Raw genomic sequence first — 22,364 nt, 5'->3', positions numbered from 1 at the left:
CAGAGCCATTTGAACCTTTTTTTTTTTTTTTTTTAGTCTAGGAAGACTACAATTGAGGTTTCACTGAGGTATATCTTTTTTCTATTCCATTCCAAGAACTTTACAAACTACCTTTGTAAAAAATACGTTACTGTACAGTCTGTACTATGCATTTCTCAAAACAATTAATTAAAGTCTTAGATAATGTATGTGCACACAATCCCTGTTTTAATATCACATCTGCAGAGCATTAATTATCAAAACTTTGATCTGCTGAAACATCAGTTAACTAAAAGAGTTCCAGTTAGCAAATTCAAATTTGTATGCACTCCATGCAGCTGGTAGTTTGGCAGTTTCCCAGTCCATGCCAACATCATTATTGCTCTTCTATGTTGACACCTGAATCTCCGCCTATGAGAGTTTCAGAACAGCTGACAGTCACACAAAAAAAGCCAACAAAAATAAATTAAAAAAATCTATCTTTCAGAAACTTGTTCCTTCATTGGAGAGGAGGAAGGGAAGAAAGGGAAAGGAGGGAAAGTGGGTGTAGGTCACTCACAACCTAGCTTGTAAGGTAACAAGGGAAAGGTATGCAAAGATGGAGTAAAGGGTGTGAGTGGGAAGTCAAAGATAGTGCATCATAAATAATGTGCCAACTTCAAAGCACAGAAGATAGATGAATGATAGTAAGTAAGAAGAGAAAGATAGCGTGATAAATTAAATAACTAATGGAAAAAGATGAAAAATGATAAGATGAAAAATGAAAAGTAAATAAATGAGTAAATGACCAAAGAGGAGGATAGAGTAGGTTAATTTAGGTTGAGTCCAGGGGGTGGCAATATGAAAGGGTATCTTGGAGAGCAAGTTCCCATCTGTGTGGCTCTGAAGGACTCGTGTTGACTGGGTGGATCCAAATGCTTCCTGTGGAGCAGCAGGCTCCTAGGTCACAAGAGTTATACTGGAGGGCATGCTTCGCCACTGTGTATTGATCATCCCCCTTTCATTAGCTCAGACAGTTTTGGGGTTGTCATAACTATGTAGAAGACTGCACAGTGAACACACACCAGCTGAAAAATGATGTGTTGTGTGTTGTTCCACATGTGACCCTGCCTTGAATTGTACATTTTTGTCAATACTGGGGTTGGAGTAGGAGGTTGGGGGGGGGGGGGGGGGGGATGCATGGGACAGATTTTGCAGTGGGGTAGGTTACAGGGATAGGAACCTTTAGGTATGGAAGGTGGTTTGGGAATGTCATACACTTTGACAAGGCTGTAGCAGAGGTTAGGAGGACTATGAAAGGCCACTATTGGTGGTGTGAGAAGGATATTTGGAAGGATGATCTCATTTCAGGCTCAACTTGAGAAAGTTATAGCTCTGGCAGAGCAATGTGTTGAGGCATTCAAGGCTAGGTTGGTACTGGGTGATGAAGGGGATGCTTCTGTGTGGCCTGGAGGTAGGAACATAGTTGCCAGAAGGAGAGGAGTAAACTTCTCAGGAGATGTACTTATGGACAGGGCCTGCAGGGTAATTGTCAGAGAGGAAAGCATTAGAAAGGTTATTGATGTAGCTTTTGAGGGATTTGTGACTGGAACAGATAAGTTTAACACAGATACCTAGGCTGTAAAGAAGGGAGAATTTGATGTGGAAAAGATAGTAGCTGTCAAAGTGGAGCTACTGCTGTTTGTTTGTGGATATGATATGCACAAGGGATTGGATGTGAGCCTCAATGAGATGGTCAACATCCAAGAAGGTGGCCTGGGTTCTGGAGAAGGACCATGTGAAATCAAGGTTAGAAAAGGAGTTGAGATTTTGAAGTAAGTTAATGAAGTTTTCTTCACCATGATCCCAAACCACAAACATGTCATCAGTAAACCTATATCAAGCCAGGGGATGCAACAGCTGGGTCTTAAGGAGTGCCTCTTCAATGAGGCCCATAAAAAGGTTAGCACAGGGTGGCACCATCCTGGTTCCCATTGCTGTCCTCCTAATTTGTTTGTAAGTCTGATCAAAAGAAATGAAGTAATTAAAGGTGAGGATGAAGTTAGTAAGTGACGAAAGAAATGAGGTTATCAGAAGGCATTCAGGTAGGTGTTGGGAGAGGTAGAGCTCAAAGGCAGAGGACCACGATTTGTGTGATGTTTGTATAGAGAGAAAACTCAACTTGCAGAACTGTTCCACGAGACCTCATTCCCTCCATCTAGGTCAGCAACTAGAACCAGTTAATTCCATAAATTATCTGGAAGTACGCATTAGGAGTGATTTAAAATGGAATGACCATATAAAATTAATTGTCGGTTAAGCAGATGCCAGACTGAGATTCATTGGAAGAATCCTAAGGAAAACAAAGGAAGTAGGTTACAGTACACTTGTTTGCCCACTGCTTGAATACTGCTCACTGGTGTGGGACCTGTACCAGATAGGGTTGATGGAAGAGATAGAGAAGATCCAACAGAGAGCAGCGTGCTTCATTACAGGATCATTTAGTAATTGCAAAAGCATTATGGAGGTTAGAGATAAACTCCGGTGGAAGATTCTGCAAGAGAGACGCTCAGTTGCTCTATACGGGCTTTTCTTGAAGTTTCGAGAACATACCTTCACCAAGGAGTCAAGCAGTATATTGCTCCCTCCTATGTATGTCTCGCAAAGAGACCATGAGGATAAAATCAGAGAGACACAGAGGCATACCAACAATCTTTCTTTCCACGAACAATACGAGACTGGAATAGAAGGGAGAATCGATAGAGGTACTCAAAATACCCTCAGCCACACACCATCAGGTGGCTTGCAGAGTATGGATGTAGATGTAGGCTGGGATAGAGAAAATCCTAAAAACCTTACACCTCTCACAAGGCCTGACAACTGCCTCCACAGATCTACTAACTCCACCTGAACCACACACCTGTACCTTCTACCTATTACCAAAATTCCATAAAGAGGACCAGCCTGACCACATCCTTGTCGAATCTTATGATATTCCCAAACCACCTTCCCTAACTGCAGGTTCCTACCACTGTAACTGACACCACTGCAAAACCTGCCACCTGCATCCCCCCATAACCAGCTACTCCAGCCCACCACTGGCAAAACATATATCATTTAAGGCAGGGCCACATGCAAACCAACACACCATCTATCAACTGACATGTGGTCACTGTATGTCCATTTACATTGGTATCTTTCTCTTCTTACTTAGCATTATTCAGCTATCTTTGCTTTGAAACTAGCACAGTACTTACAATGTACTATCTTTGATTTCCCTTTGACACTTTATTTTGTCTTTGCTTACTTACTCTTTGTTACCTCATAATACATATTCTGAGTGACTAGATCAACTTTCCTTTCTTTCTATTTCTTCCCAGTTCTCTCCTCCCTGATGAAGAATAAGTTTCTAAAAGCTATGTTTATTATTTATTTTTGTTGGATTTTTTTTATAGCTGCCAGCTGTACTGAACTAAGGTATGTACTGGCCAGTCCCTCTGTCTGTTTGCATATTTTTCATGTTTGTGTATAATGTTCATTTAATCAAGCATGCTGTTATTGTGTCCTTCACAATGGTGGCTAAACAGAAGTACATTGGTCATGGTGTATCCAATAAATGTAAAATAACAGACAAGTTGTAGGAAGGTGCTAGTGGATCCAGTTTAGGTTGGGAATATGGTGTGGTAAATGCAACAGTACTGATCAATGAAAACAATGTAGACGCCACTACAAAATTTGCAAGTGGAGTTGGCAGAGAAACAATGAACATACAAAAAACTATGATTTAGATGCATTAGTTTTCACATAGTTCCTTCAGGTATGTAGCCACAAAAAAGTAATAAATGATATTTTAATTTCTGAAAAATCTGTTGAAATGACAAAGAAATAACACAGATTTTCCTTCTTTCAGTATCTTAGTTCTATTTCTCCACATATGTCATGTTTCTTATTTGCTTTTATTTTTTATTTAATGTTCAGTACCCTTATATCACTACTTCTAATATTGTTTCACTCTTATTTTCATAGTAGCCTTTGTTGTTTATTTGTGTCCAGGTGATTTTTATCTGTTTACTATTGTTTTCAGACTCTCTACTGCAGCAGTAGAAACAGAATCACAACAGAATGGAGATCTCACATTCATCTTAATATTGCATAATATTGTAAATTTCTGATGTGCTTACAGAAGCTGCCCACACCATGGAAGGCCATATTCACTTCTCCACCAATGATATCTCTCATAATAGCTCACTGCACACAAAACTGGGGATTCTGGACTTTATTGACGCAGATGCCCACTTATATGGATAGAGTACTGGGTTTCAACATCCAATCAGTAAGTTCACATCACTAGAGAACTTCACAATTACTGCTTCTCTCAAAAGTGAGTCTTGTGCTATCATGAAAAATCTTTTCAGAACAGTCTGCTGTCAGCTCTGCCATATCTTGTGATGTGGGGACTCAGCTTTGTGTTTAGCGGGGTATCTTATATCTTGGAACGGAAGAAGTGTCTATCCTTAGGAACACTCAGGAAGCTCTTCAATTCCATCGGTACAGTACAATAAACATAGTTATGTTTTTGTCTGTCAAATAGTTAATTATCTCTCTCTCTCTTTCTCTCTCTCTCTCTCTCTCTCTCTCTCTCTCTCTCTCTGTGTGTGTGTGTGTGTGTGTGTGTGTGTGTGTGTGTGTGTGTGTGTGTGTGTGCATGCTTCGTTAATTTTAACTTTCTAAGTCTTTTCTAACCTCTGATGGTTATTCCGAAGGTATGTTATTTGTACTTGTTTCCACCTGTTCTTCCTTTCATGAGTAGTATAATAATTATGAGTTATTTCCTACACATGTAACTACCTTTTAGATACACTGATTTACTGACGCAGTACAGCATTCATCACATGGTGAATGCTGCACTGCACATGTGCATCACTGAAGCTAAAACTGTGTAATATGAACATAAATGTGAAACAAGAAGCTGCAAGTTGCAGGAACAAAGGCAGCTGCAATGTTCAAACTGCAACAAGCAAAGACATAGTATTCATGAAGATTACACCAATTGAAGATGGGTGAAAATCCTAAACATCTCTTGGCATAAATAATATTACATAAAAAGTTATTAGTTGCTGTATTTGTTCAATAACTTAATCCACATTCATACAGCTCAATTATCATTACCATGGATAACTACGAAAATGAGTCTGACAGTAGCTATTTACTATAGGTGAGAAATCAGTAGCTTATTTCAAAGTAGTTGCTTATCTATAAAATTCAGCATTTTAAATATAGCCTGTTTAATCACAACCATTACTTAGCAGTGAGGTGATGTTTTGTGAAGACAGTGTACTGATTTTTTTTTTCTTAATAGTTATAGCCCCTTCATTAGTGTAAATAGGCTCATTCCACATCACTGAATATTGTTGGAATTTACAGAGCATAAAATAATTATGTTGGCTGAATCAACAGTTAAGTACCATTAAATTGACATCTATTTTTCCTTATATTAAGAATTAGGGAGGAAGAGTAGAGTTTAATGCCCTGTCTGTGACGAACTCAATGGAGACAATCATGGTCATGGGTTGGACAATGATGAGAAAGTAAATTAGTCATGTATTTTTTGGCGGACACATCTGGGAACACACCATGGGAAACCTAAATCCACATGTTCATACATGGCTTTAGACCCTGCTCCTTCTTCATGTAAATTCATTGCTTTAACCACTGTGCTGCATTTCTCAGTCCTCCATGCTACAAATGAACATAACAGTCAGAAAAGTCTCTACTTTGAAAAAATCTGTTGCTGCTTCTTCTTATAGAAAGAATATGCTCTTTATCTACTGTAGTTTATATTTACCACAATATTTGTAGCATTGGATCCTACTGACAGTGTTCATTGTTACTTGTCATGTTGCTGTCTGAGGATTTTAATCACTGAATCTAGATAATTACATACTTTAAGAAGGAGCTTCATGCACAGGATCTCATAAGGTTGAGATGGAGATACAAGGTATGTCACAATACTGAATGCTTCATGTAACTGAAACTGGGATTTACTTAATGGTATATATTGCAACAGTACTGGGTGTTTGTAAAGTAGATATACAAAAGTAACCTTCAGCTGTAAAAAAGATAAATAACTTCCAAAAAGTTTTGATACAGAACTGAATGCTGTATGTCTTCAAGTTTTATTTACAAATGTTCGGTGTGGCTACCTTTTGTAACAATGTCCCATCTGTAATCAGTTTCCTGCCAAATCCTATAAAGCAAGTCTACATGTAAAGTGGCCACTGCTTGTGTTATCTCTATCAGTTAATGACAATTTGTCTTTGAGGTAGTAGCATGTGATATTTAGTCCTGAATTGTCTCTGAACTGTAGTAGCAGATTTAGGTTCATGAAACTGTAAACAACATTGCACATGCTCTGCACCATTGTACAACTCCATCATGACTTTTGGAATAACTCATTGGGTATGCCACCTTGTGAAAACATCAGGAACTAAAAGTGTTAGGTAGGAATAAAACTTGAAGATATACTCTATTCAGTGTTGTTCATATATTGCTGTAAGTTTTTTGGCCTTTTAACAATTACAGGTTACTTTTTTTATAACTAATTTATAGATAACCTGCATAAATATCAGTTTTTACAAAAATACAAAAGAAAAAGAAGAAAGCAGCCTGTGACTGTTATTCTGACAAAACATTCTGTGACTATGAAGGTAGCTATGCTATTTACTTAACAACTTCTGAATCATATCAGTATTGCAGTTATAAAAGCATTAAAAGAGCAAAGTGAAACTCATTTAAGAACACAGTAATATTGGTTCGTTTGGCAGTTATTCTAATAGAGCTAAGCATTCTGTAACAGAAAAATGTTTTACTTTTTGGGAATGATCCAGCTTTAAAATAAATTACAAATAAATAAAGAAAAATGTATTTCTTATTCAATAAATTAAATTTTCAAATATTTTTATAAGTTTATTACCATTACTTGACAAACTAATGTAATATTTTACAGCTCACTGGGGTCCTGGAATTGCTCTTGTTGTGCTGAGCTATACTCATGTGTCAGATCCCACTGCTGCAGTTGTTCTACTCACAGTGGCTGTTGGCATCAATGCTGGTGTCTATGTAGGCTACCAGATAAATCACATCGATCTGTCTCCAAATTTTGCTGGAACTATGATGGGCATAACCAACTGTGCAGCTAACATCATGTCTATCATAGGACCTCTTATGGTTGGATTGTTTGTGAAGAATGATGTAAGTGCACCTCTTACAAACAAATCAGACTCAGTTGTTGTACACATGGTAAAAAGCACATGAAAAATTACTAAACAGGAGAAAATTTCTACTGGTCATATGGCTGTGTAATAATCCACATGAATAAAAGATGGCTAACAAAAACAATATGTGAAAGACTAGTGTGGTTGTAGCTTCTTCTTCTGCTAGCACCACATGCCTATCACCTCAAAACTGAAAACTTTTTCAGGTGCTGAATGGTTTTAAACAATAACAGACACAACATCACTGTTTTTAATTTCATGTGTTCACACATTTGTTAAATTTAAATTGGCCTTCTGTACAGTGACCAGCTTCTTAACTCTTCTATTAATTTATCAAACATAAACCAGACTAGCCCACACAGTTAATGACCAGTCAGTGGTGACACATGTATCATAGAACTCATCCTCCAACTTATCACACTTCAGAGAAACGTAGTCAGATAAGCACAATTCTCTGCTCTACAGACATTTAGTGGGGCACAAGTCAATAATACATCTGTAAGGTTCATACTAACACACACAGTTCTTGTTCATATCAACTAGAAAACTTTAGAAAGATACTTAATAACACACAGATGTTAGTTGAAACAGTTCTGACAGCAGACTGACTTTCAAACATTTTGCTGTATAATGAGACCTGAGTGGCCACCAACTCTCACAGATAATTTAGCTTGCTGATTACTTGCAAGCTTTGATATATTTGTCATAATTCGAGCCACAAACTTTCATCAAGATGTTATCCAGGTTGTTATTTGTGCAGACTCACAGAAAGGCACAAATAAATTACAGTGTGACGTACTATGACTGTCAAGCTGGAAGTCTAGATTTTTGGGCAGGGGGCAGTATTTATAGACAGGCAAAAGGATATTTTATGATTTCAGTAAATATATATTAACTTACAAAACTTTAAGGTGAGAATTTACTGTTGCAAATGAGCTATATGTTCCAAAAATAACTTAGCTTACATAATATGTGGTTAGTTAAAATAGCTGAAAAAGGTTACATAACTATTTAGTATGCCTTTGCTATGACTTACCTATGTACAAATATGATTAACATCTCTGAAATTATGTTATCTTATGCATATACTTAATTAATGACTTGCCTGAATACTGGAGTGTGTCATTTAGTTCATGATTCAAGTTTTTATGATACTAGTTCTTTTTTAAGAATGTAAGAAAAAACATGAAGTAAAACTAAGTACACTGTATAAAACATTATAATTGGAGTCACGAACAACAGCAGTCAAGTTTTGGCTTGTTCTGCACATCTATATCACACATTCTCCAACAACCAGTGAGCATTCAGCAGTGTTCTCAGCACTCTGGTGTGAATGTCATAGCCAGTGCATTTGTTGAACTTGATTGTTGCAAGTTATTTAGTGAATTTTTATTCCATTTGTTGTGGGTTGTCACAGGCGATGGTGGCAGTAAGTGACAAATACTGCACAAGCAAGGGAGAGACATAATTTTCAGTATATATTCTTCAAGTGCAGAGCACATGTAAGTGCTTACCATGACTGTCACTTGCAACTAGCAACAATGCAGTCCTCGTCTATCTCTCAAGCTGTGTGCATTCATGCATCAGATTGTAATCACCTCCAAGAGGTATCATATTGAAACTGTGTGACATTGCATCTGGCCTTTAAAATAGCCTTAATTTGGTAAGAAATGGAGCCCATTAGTTACTGCAGCCATGTCATATGAAACTGAAGCCACTCCAGATGTAGCAAAGTGGATTATAGATATGCAATGCTCTCTTTCTGTTATCATTTCTTTATTAATTCAAAAACTCTTTCCAGATTATTGCATGTTCACTCTCTCTCTCTCTCTCTCTCTCTCTCTCTCTCTCACACACACACACACACACACACACACACACACATGCACTCACTGACACACACACACACACACACACACACACACACACACACACACACAAAGTACAAATGCAGCAATATTTCAGCAAATAAATTAATTTTTCCTTTATCCATTAAAGAACTTTCAGACTTGCAGGAGCTGCACTGCCATTTTTTGGCTCTCTTGCTTTTAACATGTTCCAGGAATTCAGCTACTGAATAGAAACAATGATCTAATAAGAGTGGCCTTTTTGTTTTACAAAGAAAGTGAGAATAATAATATAATTTTTACCTTGTGTGGAAGACTATTGTAAATTTATATAGCACTATTTTCAGTGGAAGTCTTAAAACTGATGTCCTTACTGGCCAGACATGAAGCTTTTCCATTTGCCTTGTATTATGTTTATGGATATTAAAGATTTTATTTGTGTCTTTTAAATTCTTTCAAACTAAAGAAGCATACCCACTTATGAGCAGCTAAGTGACACACTTCTTTCAAAACAGATATCTGATACTGGTCACTTTCATCATGAGCTTCATACCATCAAAAGGCAGTATCTAAATGTCTAAATGCTTCAGAAGCAGCTAATATGTATTCATCTTCATTTTCTGCACCACTAGTTGATGAGATGCTGGTGGCATCACCATTATCAGTGAAGAGGTTCACAGTTTTGCTACCCCACATGATTTGATGCCTGGATCTGCATCATTGACACTTGTGCATTTCTTGAACATCTTCTTCATCACATTCAAAGCAACTGAGTTCTTTTAGCATACCAAGCATTTTTGACATATCACTCTGTTTGTCATTTTCAATTAGACTCTGAGAACTTTCCACCCTATACAAAATTTTATTCCAGGTTTTATTCAAATTCTGGTCTTTTACATCATTCCATGCTGCCCTGATTATGTAGAAAATGCATCTTGAAAATCAATATTTTTATGTAAAAATTATTCCATTCCAATGTGGCAGGGTGCTACAGCACCCAGTTTAAAATTAATTCAGAATAGAATGGTTGCAAAATTATTTAATATCAGTAATGCATTTCTCCCCTTTGGGGCATCATCATATTGTGTAAAAGTTGCTGGATATTAAACCTATCCATCATATAGTGACATAAAATGGAAAATAGACACAGTTACTGTTGTGTCCATTTTCCATTTTATATGGCTATGTGACAGATGGGTTTCATATCCAGCTACTTTTACACAGTCTGATGATGCCTCAAAAGGGTTGAACACATCATTGACATTACATAATTTTGCAACCAAGACTTTTTTATTCTGAAACAATAAATTATGATTTCCTAACAGACTTTCTTCTCTCTCCTTGTTCTAACAATGACTTTGGTAACAATTCTATTCTTTGAAAGAGGAATACACATTTCACCTCATTCAGGAGAAGAATAAAACATGTATTAAGACAAATTACACCTGACGATGGACCCACAGGGTCCGAAATGCATCGTGTAGTTAATAAAACACGAAACAGTTGTGACTGAAGGCATTGTTTAATTCGTACCTCCAAACTATTAATTATTGTCTAGCTATGATTATTGGGGCACAACCTATGTCTTTCTCAGTACAGTGATGTGTAACATTTGTTAGGCAACTTTTTTTAGTTCCTGAATATAATAACTTTTACAATTTCATGCCAAAAATTTACTAGAACTTCTGGTTCTAGAATATCCTGCTCCACATCTATTCTGTATATAGATGAGCATGGGGATCAACAAATGAGCAGTCTTAATTCTGTCTGTGATGGTCAGTCATTTAATAGGCACTTCAAAAGGTTAATAAGCTACAGTGTGCCTGTCAAATCATATATTTAGCATAAACCAATAAAAAAATCTTTAATAGTTAAAGTCATGTAATTAATAACCAGTGTTAGTATCAGTGGCTTGTACTGCTCAAAAGCATATGTTGCTGCCATTGGTAAAAAGTACATAATTTGTCATCATTTTAAAAATAGGACAACGTATTGCACTCCTGTTGGAATTATTGAAATGTTGCTGTGTGTGCTAACAAAAATGATCTCCACACTTCTAATGCTGTGCGACGATAAGAAGCAGTGTGACTTTGGATTGCAAGAAAATCCACTCCTCTCTCACATCACTTGACTTACTCGATATACACAGCTGATCTTCTTCTCTGGACAGCCGGCTACATCGATGTCCAAAACCTCCTTCTCCAAAGAATAATGCTGGTTACTGGAATTTATCAGACACACTCTCTCTCTCTTTTCTCTCTCCTCTCTCTCTCTCTCTACTCGTGAAATAAGTGGATAATCGCAGATAACTTTTAGTTTAGCCTTGGTATATTTCAACTACCACAAAGAACAAATTCACCACTTCTCACATAAATATTCAAATGTTTGCAAGTCAACCAATTCTTCAAGCATTAGATTCGATTAAATACATTTTTAGTGTACTTATTGCAACCAAGTCCAACACATGAAGTACAATTAAATATCTATAATCCATTGTTTATTGTTCTTTAACAATAATCAGACACTAAAACAGCAAGGAATACTACATGACTACATGATTACTTCTTGCTCTTCCAATATGGCTTCCGTGGCATGAGCAGCAAACACTTGTCGATGCCATTTGACCTGCACGTCTACCTTGTGTCGTGACTCCTTTCCAACCTGCACACACAAACACGTGTACATTCTCTCACACTTATTTTTAAAATATCGTGTGTTCGAGATGGTAGAAGGATGAGTGGTTCTGGAATTTACGTGGAAATTCTTGAAGCACTACATATCCCTCCCCTCAGCTCGAACATGCGATATTTTATACATACCCATTATGTACATTAGTATTACATAGAATAACAATTCATAACTCCACATTTTTTTTAACTGTGCGTAACCCTTTTATTTACTATTAGGTTTTCTTTTTTAATTTTAATTTGATTATAAAACGGGAGTATTTCACTCAATGTTGGAGTAATTCATTTATATGTAGGAGTCATGGGGCCTAAACGTTTGGGTTTCCAATCATAAGCTCCAGGTGTTCATGAAACTTGAGTATTTTACTCTTTATTCTAATTCTTTGTACTGCTTCTTTAGTATGTAATAGCCTAATTAAGTATGGACTGTTTGTAGTCTGGACTGAACTCTGATCAAATGAAAGTGTTCTTATCAACACTTGTAAATTCACATAGAACATAATAAGGCTAGCAGAATATAGAATTCAAACTTACCAGAATAATTCCTATTAAATGTGTGACTTCTGTCACGATACTGTCCTTTTCCCCTAGGATCAGCATCTATACCTTACACCTGCGTTGACCCTATGAGTGCACTTCGTCCTTCCATTTTGGTAAGTATGCCCCTCTTAATTCCTATTCTCCTATGGTACATGTCAATCCCCTTCTTGGTGCCCCTGTCCGCACAGTATAGGTCAGCCTTTTCTTAGGTCTGTCTATCTGCCTTTTATATTCAATAAATGCTGGGTGCGGGCCCCTTATCCTTCCTGAGTAGGCCTCATGGTTCATTGCCCTAGCATACATCTTTATGTACACTACCCTGGCATAGACTTCTAGCTGCATTGGTGGGCGGATGCATAATCAGTGCTGGTGAAGAGCACTGGTGCTGGCAGCGTTGAATGTTGATTTCAGAGTCGGCGTCAGCAAGCATATGTGGAATCAGCACCAGCGATCAGTGACTGGTGCCAGCGTCATCAGACGCAATGTGGGTGAGAGCCACTTACTCCCCACACCAGATCTTCTTTAATTAATTATTCTCGTCGTATTTCTTCTTAGTCTAATACGTCGGAAGCTTCTCTCTTTTCTTTTACCATAATACCTTTCTTATGTCTTCTCTTTTATTGCATTTATTACTTTTCACCAGTTGAACTTTAGGCCGAATCCAATTCCATGAAAAAGTTCTCTTGTCTTGTTATACCTTGTTGCTATGGCAACACATCATATCTTCTGCTTCGATGTCCTCTCAAAGCTCCCATTTTTTTTAGTCCTTTTCACTGGTCGCCATGTTCTAACACTGCAATTATAAGAATCAGTGTGGCTTTGAACTGCAAGCAAAATTCACACCTCTCTCACATCAGTTGACTTACTCGATACGCATAGCCGATCTTCTTCTCTGAATTACCGGCTACATTGATCTCCAAAACCTCCTTCTCCGGAGAATAATGCTGGTAACATGAATTTATCAGACTCTCTCCCTCTCTCTCTCTCTCTCTCTCTCTCTCTCTCTCTCTCTCTCTCTCTACTCTTGCAATGATTGGCTACTCGCAGAATACTTTTAGTTCAGCCTTGGTATATTTAAGCTTTCACAAAGAACAAATTCACCACTTCTTACATAAATATTCGAATGTTTGTGAGTTAACCGATTTGTCTAGCATTAAATTTAATTAAATACATTTTTAGCATAGTTTTTGCAACCACATAATTATGAACACGTCTTACTTCTAGTAAGTCCAACACATCAAGTACAATTAAATATCTATAATCCACTGTTCATTTTTCTTTAACAATAATCACAGACACTAAAACAGCAAGGAATACTACATGACTACGTGATTACTTCTTGTTCTTCCAATATGGCTTCCATGGCGTGAGCGGCAAACACTTGTTGATGCCATTCGACCATTGCGTCTACCTTGTGCTCGTGACTCCTTTTCAGCCAGCACACACAAACATGTGTCATGCAGTATGTACGTTCTCTCACACTTATTTTTAAAATATCATGTGTTCGAGATCGTAGGAGAATGAGTGGTTCTGGAATTTATATGGAAATTCTCGAAGTACTACACACTTTGTGACACTATGTCTAATTCATATTCAAAGTGTGTAAAACAACTATACTATTAAGGATATTATTTTTTCTAAGGTCATCTAATCACCATTTCTAAAGCTGCATCATTGACATTATCTGAGACATATTGAGGCACATTATTCTGGCAGGTCAATGTAGTGATCTACTCACTGATGAGCAGGTCTCATAGAGCTGCCAGATTATGGGGATATTGACTGCTATGTTTCACCTGTTATTCCAAATAGTGCCCAACATTTTCTATGGATTTATGGTTGGGTGATTTAGCAAGCTAGGCAGGGAGGGATAGGGTGTCCCAGTTTTTTTCATACCAGAACTATATGTATGCAGACCTGTGAACACAGGTGTTGTCAGCCTGAAAGACAGGAATATCCACATGATACTCATCATGAAAATGAAGAAGAGAGGCCAACACTCGGTCACCAAGAATGTTGAAATAAATATGCTGTTTCATGTTCATGGTAAACTGAATGAGTGAATTGAAGTCATGGTATAAACAGAAACTGGTAACATCATAGAACCACCTATGACCCAAACTATATTCTCAACACACTGCAGGTTAAATATCACATTTAGCGATGGTGCACTTGATGCGTTGCATTATTTGCAGAGAGGCAATTTCATGACTGGACCACATTACAAGCCTCCAGTCTGAACTGTCTAGTTTATGTGTTGTTTGACCCATTGAAGATTAGAAACTTTATGTGTCACTGTGAGCAATGGTCTTTTGCAGTAACAATTGCCGTTGAGTTTAAAACTGATTGTCATTGACAAGGTACGACACTCATGACTAATCCTTGTGAAACAGGATCTTTTTATGACCACTATTATTATGCTGTCCACAGCTTGTGGTCTTGTGGTAGCATTCTCGCTTACCAAGCATGGGGTCCCGGGTTCGATTCCTGGTGGGGTCAGGGATTTTTACCTGCCCCGAGATGACTGGGTGTTGTTGTGTCATCTTCCTCATCATCCCCATTATGGTCAGAGAAAGGCAACAGCAAACCACCTCCATTAGGACCTTGCCTAGTACAGTAGTGCAGGTCTCCCACATTGTTGGCTCTGAGCACTATGCGACTTAACTTCTGAGCTCATCAGTCGCCTAGAACTTAGAACTCATTAAACTTAACTAACCTAAGGACATCGCACACATCCATGCCCGAGGCAGGATTCGAACCTGCGACCATAGCGGATCCCGCATTGTTCCCATATGCTCTGTCAAGGAGCATGGGACTTCATTTCCATTTCCATTCTTATGCTGTGTTACATAGCTGCAAATGGTACACTACATCTTGTAGTTATGTTGGACAGCAACAAATTGGACAACATCATTCACAGTGTGGTTATAGGCATGTCCAAATATGTCTCCACATTCACTCATCTTACTGTGCTGATTCCAGGCAACTGACTGGCAGTTATGCACCACTTCTGTGTAATGACTTCCATCAGCAGTGGAGGGTCGCATGATAGCTCGGTACCAGTTCTACATCATTACAAAGAAACTGGTAGCCTCTTGACTCATATTTTGTTCCATGAGCTTACTTGGAAAAGTAGGACTACACAAACCACTCATTAATTCAGCACAGCATGAAGACGACATGCTGGGATGCAGACAGGCACAACAAAAAGACACACATTACCCTGTGGACAAAGCCTTCTTCAGAAAAGGAAACTGACACAAATTCATTCACACAAGGAAGCACATCTTACACACACATGCCTGCCATCTCCAGCAGCTTGGTCTGGAATGCAACTATCATGTAAATGAAAGCAGCAGTCTGTAGGGGGCAGGGAAGTGAAGAACGGGAAAGAGAAGGGATACCAAATTATGGGGGGGGGGGGGGAGGGGGGAAGGGGGGGGGGGGGGAGAGCACTGTCTGGTGGAGTGTGCCTGGACTAGATGGAGGCATGACAAGACTGCCAATAGGCACAGTGTTGAGAGGCTGTGTGGCTGGCAGGTTGGGGGTGGGGAATGGGGGCAGAAAAGCAGAATAGCAGGGAAAGGGAAAGACAGGTGGCAGGAAGCAGCACAAAAAGAAGATGAGGGGCACAGAATAAGTAGGAGCTGATGGGGTGAAAACTGTTGGGTAGATGGTGTGAGGACAGTAGTTTACCACAGGTTGAGGCCAGGATAATTTTGGGAACTGAGAAAGTGTTGTAAGGGTAACTCAAATTTGCACAGTTCAGAAAAGCTGGAGGGGAGGATATAGTTGGCTTGAGTAGTGAAGCAGCTGTTGAAATTAAGCATGTTATGCTCAGTTGTATGTTGTGCCACGGGCTACAGTTTGGCAGTGGAAATCCATCCTGATGGACAGCTGGTTGGTAGTCATACCAATATAAAAAGGTGTGCAATGATTGCAGCCCCCTGCCCGACAGCCTCCCAATGCTGCACCTGTTGGCAATCTAGTCCTTGCATGCTCTGCCAGACAGTGCTCTTCTATTTCACCACCCATAAACTGCTATCCCTTTCCCTTACCCATCCCCTCCACATTGCTGTGTCCGTTCTACATGACACTTGCTTTCGGGTCCAAGATGGCAGTCATGTGCTCATGAGGTGTGCTTGCTTGTGTGAATGTATGTATGTGTGTTTCCTTTTCTGACGAAGAGTTAGGCTGAAAGCTAATGTGCAAGTGTCTTTTTGTTGTGCCTTTCTGTAACTCAACATGTCACGTTTACTGTGAGCAGCAAATTATCTTATCCTTATATTGGTGATATTTCATTCTGGAGTTTCCATTGTTTGATTTTAAATAAATATGAATCATAGTAGTTATTGTAATGTATTGTATTCAGACAATCATATTTACCAACAATATAACAGTTCTACTGACTTGCTTCATGTTTTAAATGGCTCATGTCTTAAGCAACATTTCTACTAAAAACCATTTCAGCACTTTGCATATTAAATGTGGCACCTGTACATCCGTATAGTATTTCTAGCCATAATACTGGTATGTAGATTGTAGTTACATTATTTGTTTTGTGTTGATGATGAAGGGAGAGTGGGAAAAACAGTGTGAAGTATATTCTACTTCTCTCAAATAGTATCAGGGAGCCTGCTGACCTAAGCATTCACAACTGATTGATGTCTACCAATAATGATTGAAGACTCGTGGTACAAGGTGTTTCCCTCATTCTGCGAAAGGGCTTGAAAAAGAGGGCAGAGGAGCAGACAGATTTTCAGAGCAACCTCTTTCCCTTAGGATGGGAAACTGCCCTATAAGGCGGAATATTCAGCACTGATCAATGGCATGAGGATGCAGAAGGCAATGGAAACTCTACATTAAGGACAGACAGAGTGCATTCATGTGACATGTAGCTTGTAATTGAAAAAAGTGTCATGATGGTCCTGCAGAAGATTCAGTAATAGTCCCCCATTTGGATCTCCAAGAAGGGGCTGCTAAGGCAGAGTTAATCAGGAGAAAAAGATTGAAGACCCAAGGAAATGGTAACATACTGCAAGATGGATTGTAGAATATTGGGAGTTTGAATGTGGTAGGAAAGCTAGAACATCTAAAAGGAAGTGCAAAGGCTCAATCTAGATATAGAGGGGGCCATTGAAGTAAAATGAAAAGAATATAAGGATTTCTGATCAGATGACTATAGCATAATGTCAACAACAGCAGAAACTTATGTAACAGGAATAAGATTCATTATGAATAGGAAAGGGCAACAGCATTGTTCTCATCAGAATCCACAGCAAACCAACACTACAGCAATGGTTTGGGCATAAGTGTCAGCTTCACTAGCAGAAAATGAAGAGACAGAGAAAGTACACAGGGATATTGAATGAGTAATTTAGTGTATAAAAGGATATGATATCCTAATAATCATGGGGGGATTGGAATGCAGTACTAGGAAAAGGAATAGAAAGAATTGCAGGAGAATATGGGCTTGGTGGTAAGAATGACAGAGAAGAGAGATTAATTGAGTTCTGCAAACAATTTGAGTTAGCAACAGCAAATTCACTGTTCAAAAATCACACAAGCAGGATGTATATGTGGGAGAGGACTGGAGATACAGGAAGATTCCATTGGATTACATCCTGGGGAGACACAGATTCCAAAATCAGATATTGGATTGTAAGGCATACCCAAGAGCATATGTAGACCCAGATCACAGTTTAGTAATGATGAAGAGTAAACTGAAGCTTGTGAGACTAGTCCAAAGGAAACAAGTGGGATAGTGAAATACTTAGGAATAATCAAACTACAGAAACTCCAGGATGGAATTTGTGACAGTCTTTTTGTTGTTCCTGTCTGTGATTTAGCATCTTCACTATATGACGAGTGATAACTTTCCTTTTTATAATATTGTTAAAGAATAATGAGATATGTTTGAAGTTCTCTGAGGCTATAGAAATTGTGATAATGAATACCTTAGTAGGTGGTTCAGTTGAAGAAGACATTTCTAAAAAGAGCCTTCACAAAAGTTGGAAAGAAAAACATAGGTACAAGGATGGTAATTGCAAAGAAGCCTTTGGTAGCAGAAAGAAATATTTCAACTGATCAACAAAAGAAGGAAGTACAGAAATGTTCAGGGAAACTCAGTAACATAAAAATAAAAGTTACTTAGGTCTGCAATAAGCAGGAAGTGCAGGGAAGCTAAAACGAAATGTATGCAGGAAAAAAATGAAGAATCAAAAAATAAATGGCAATCAGAAGGACTGATTCAGCATATAAAAAAGACAAAAAAATTAAAAGTGAGGATGGCAATATTAAGATTTGCAATGTGAATTCTACTGTGGATAAGTGGACAGACTATACTGAAGGTCTCTATGGGGGGGGGGGGGGGGGGGAGGGGGGGGGGGACTTGTCTGGTGTCATAACTGAGGAAGAAATGGTTGAGGATATTGAAGAAATGAGGGATCCAGTATTAAAGTCAGAAATTAAGAGAGCTTTGGAAAAACCTGCGATGAAATAATGCAGAAGGGATGGACAACTTCCTTCAAAATTTTTGAAATGATTGGAAAAAGCAATCCAGCAACTACTCAAGTTACTGCACAGAATCTATGAGTCTGGAGACATATGATCAGGCTTCTGTAAAAATAGATTCTACACAATCCTGAAGATAGCAAGGGTACAATCAGATTCATGACTCAGGCATCAAAGATGCTGAAAAGAATGATATACATATAAGAAAGGAGAAGAAAGTTGATGATTTGTTAGATGACAAACACTTTAGCTGAATGAAATGAATAGCCTAATGTTTACAGAATATGAATTGAGAGTAAACTAAAGAATGACAAATGTAATGAGGATTAGTGAAAATGAGATTATCAATAAACTTAACATCCAAATTTGTGACCATAAAATAAATGAAGAAAAGGAAATCTGCTGTCTTGGAAGCAGAATAAATGACAGATGAAGGAAGGACTTAAAAGCATATTGGCACAGGAAAATACAACACTCCTGGCCAAGAGAAGTCTGCAAGTATCAAACATCAGTCTCAATCTGAGGAAGAAATTTCTGAGAATGTACATTTGGAGCATAGCTTTGGACTATGGGGCAACAACAAAGAAAGAGAATTGAAATGTGTGAGTTGTAGTGCTACAAAAGGATGTTGAAAATTAGATGGAGAGATAAGATAAGGAATGAGGAGGTTCTCAACACAACTGATGAACAAAGGAACCTATGGAAATAGTGACAAGAAAAAGGGATATTATAGAATGACTTATGTTAAGAGATCAGGGAATAACTACCATGGTATTAGGGGGAGTGCTAGAGGGTGTAAACTGTTGGGGAAAACGAAGATTGGAATACATCTGACAAATGATTGAGGATGTAGGGTGCAAGTGCTACTTTCAGAGGAAGATCTTGGCATAAGAGAGCAATCCAGGCTGCTGGGATCAAATCAGTCAGAAGACTGATGGAAAACCAGGGGTTAAGCCACTGATCTTTTCATAGCTTCATATTATGCAGTTAAACCATAAATTATGTGATTGTACATTTCAGATGCATCATTCTCCACAGAGTCCATGAACTCAATTAACTATATTTTCCTAAGCAACATCCTCAAACTGCATACAGATTATTTCTTATTTGATTGATGTTCAGGACTAGCCCATAATCATAATCTCATGCAAGAGATTAAAAACAAAATTTTCTGAATATAATCAGAGTCACCATATCTGATAATAAAAAGAAATGAAAAAAAAAAAAACACACCTGATACTACTACTGTTCATACACAAGTTGGCATGCACCTTTCATCATTACTTAATAATAATAATAATAATAATAATAATAATAGCTTTATTCAACATTGAATGGTGCACTGCACACGTACAAAGAAACAGTAATGATTAAAGTTATTTGTACAATACACAAGATACATTCTTCTGAATAAATCATTAATTTACAACAAAATTACAATAATTCACATAATTTCACAAAGGATTTGTTGTTCTTCATATAAGTATGGTACTATTCTTTTGCTACAGGGAAACAGAGAACAATGTATACTGACATGGAAAAGAAAAAGTGTTGTGATAATTAACCACCTAGCATGTGCTAACAAGAAATAAACTTACCGTGAAATATAGAACCATGTAAATACATGGTAACTTGGTAAAAATAGTAGGTAGAACCAGCATCTCTTGCTAGCGTCAGTACAAGACCAGCTGTATTGAATTCTGCTGCTCTTTAGTGTATATCAATACTCAGTATAATGAGATCCCATGTTGATCTACTAAGCTAGCTTCAGGTGTTTGCTATAGTGTACCCTGTAACATTAACAAATTACCATTTATTTCTATGGTATTCAGTTTTGGAAAGTAACTGTATTTCTTATCAGCACATGTCAGGCTGCCAAGTATCATAATTTTTTTTTCACTTTTTATGTCAGTGTATGTTGTTCCCGTTTCACGCTGACAAAAGAAATGCAGACAGTTGTTAGACAATTTGGATGCTAATTTGAATGTGATGAGTGACAGTGTAAGGTGAGTTTATTTTTATTATTCCTTTTCATCATCTGACCTGGTGAGAGTGATTATAACCATTTAGTTTTGTTTATTATATCCAGTGTCAGGTTCCTGATTATGGGCTAGTCACAAACATCAATTGAATAATAAATAATATGGGTTCTGCTTAAAAGAATCATTTTGAATTATACTTATTATCAATTTATTTTGATTTTTTTATTCAGCTATAAACTTTTCCATCATTTATTTATAAATATTGTGTTTGGATGTATGCTCATGTGTACATGCCTGCATGCATGCCTGTGCATCTGCATGTGAGCGTACACACACATTCACACAGATACACACACACACACACACACACACACACACAAACACACAACTTACTATTACAAAAAGTGCAGAAAATTTAACACAATTATGGTATTAAATAAATAAAGATATTCAAGAGCTTTCACTATTTGCAGTAGCAATTTTTGCGTTTTCTTAATTTATTTGTTTGCACGGCCATCTCCTGCAGCAGCTGTTAAAATCAGTATTGGTTTTCCATCTCGAGCATACTACAATTTAATTAAAGAGAATTACACCAGACATGTTTACTTTTATTTATAGAGCATCTTTCTTGGTTATTGATGTTTCTTTACATATTCTTCAAACCATTGCTTCTTCCTTCTTTGTTAGCAGTAATTGATGTTGAAAGACTTCCTTTCACGTGTTTGGCAGTTTTTGCCATTCTGCAGTATTTCTTGCACTTAATTTGGGTTATTTACACTTCACCTTTATAAACTGAACTGAAGTTATATGTATTTCTCAATGCAGATTGACAAAAATTGCCAAGTGCATGTATGAAAGGAAGTTTTTCAATGTCAGCCACTTCTAACAAGGAGGGAAGAAGTAGTGGTTTGGAGAAAATGTAAAAAAACACCAATAACCACAGCAGATTCTTCACAAATGCAAGCAAAATGTGTCTGGTGTAATTCTCTTTAGTTAAACTGCAGTAAGATCAAGATGGAAAACCAATAAATAATAACTGATTGCACTTTCTTGTTTCATATCTCTTGCATTTCAATGTTGTGATGCTGAACAGAAACAGTGATCTAATGAGAGTGCTATTAAGGTCTTACTAAAAAGGTGAACATGCTGAAATAATGTTTATCTTGTGTGGAAAAATTCTGTAGCCATGTGTTACACTATTTGTAGTGGAAGTCTTAAAAGCTGGTGTCTCTTATGCATGGACATGGAAAATTTGCATTTGTCATGTGTGATGTTCATGGATATAAAAAACTTTTAAAATTCTTTCTAAGATCCCAGAATGTATTTTCATTCTGCAACAGAATATGCACTGATTTGTAACTTCTTGGCAGATTAAAACTGTGTGCTAGACCAAGACTCAAACCTGGAATCTTTGCCTGTTGAAACACAGAGTTCCTATGTTCAATTTTTGAAACAATGGCTCGCAAGAGTTTGCTTGTCAAGCATGCACCACTGCTCTTACAGTTCTTTTCTGGGTTAAGAAAGACTGAACTGGGTGGCATATTGTTCAGAAAATAATTCCAT

General features: G+C 37.6%; 1 protein-coding gene across 1 annotated transcript in view; it reads left to right on the top strand.

The window, feature by feature from the left end:
• Positions 1-22,364, top strand: part of LOC126417434 (putative inorganic phosphate cotransporter) — a 167,888-nt gene that overhangs the window by 128,224 nt on the left and 17,300 nt on the right. Inside the window, exons 6-8 of the mRNA XM_050085117.1 lie at positions 4,142-4,291; positions 4,374-4,506; positions 6,965-7,209. Of these exons, the coding sequence (XP_049941074.1) occupies positions 4,142-4,291; positions 4,374-4,506; positions 6,965-7,209 (528 nt within the window). The remainder of the gene's footprint in view (positions 1-4,141; positions 4,292-4,373; positions 4,507-6,964; positions 7,210-22,364) is intronic.

This window comes from Schistocerca serialis, chromosome 1 (assembly GCF_023864345.2).
Source record: "Schistocerca serialis cubense isolate TAMUIC-IGC-003099 chromosome 1, iqSchSeri2.2, whole genome shotgun sequence".
Classification (NCBI taxonomy): Eukaryota; Metazoa; Arthropoda; class Insecta; order Orthoptera; family Acrididae; genus Schistocerca; species Schistocerca serialis.
Note: the sequence above shows the minus strand (reverse complement) of the source record. Positions and strands in the feature narration are given on the sequence as shown.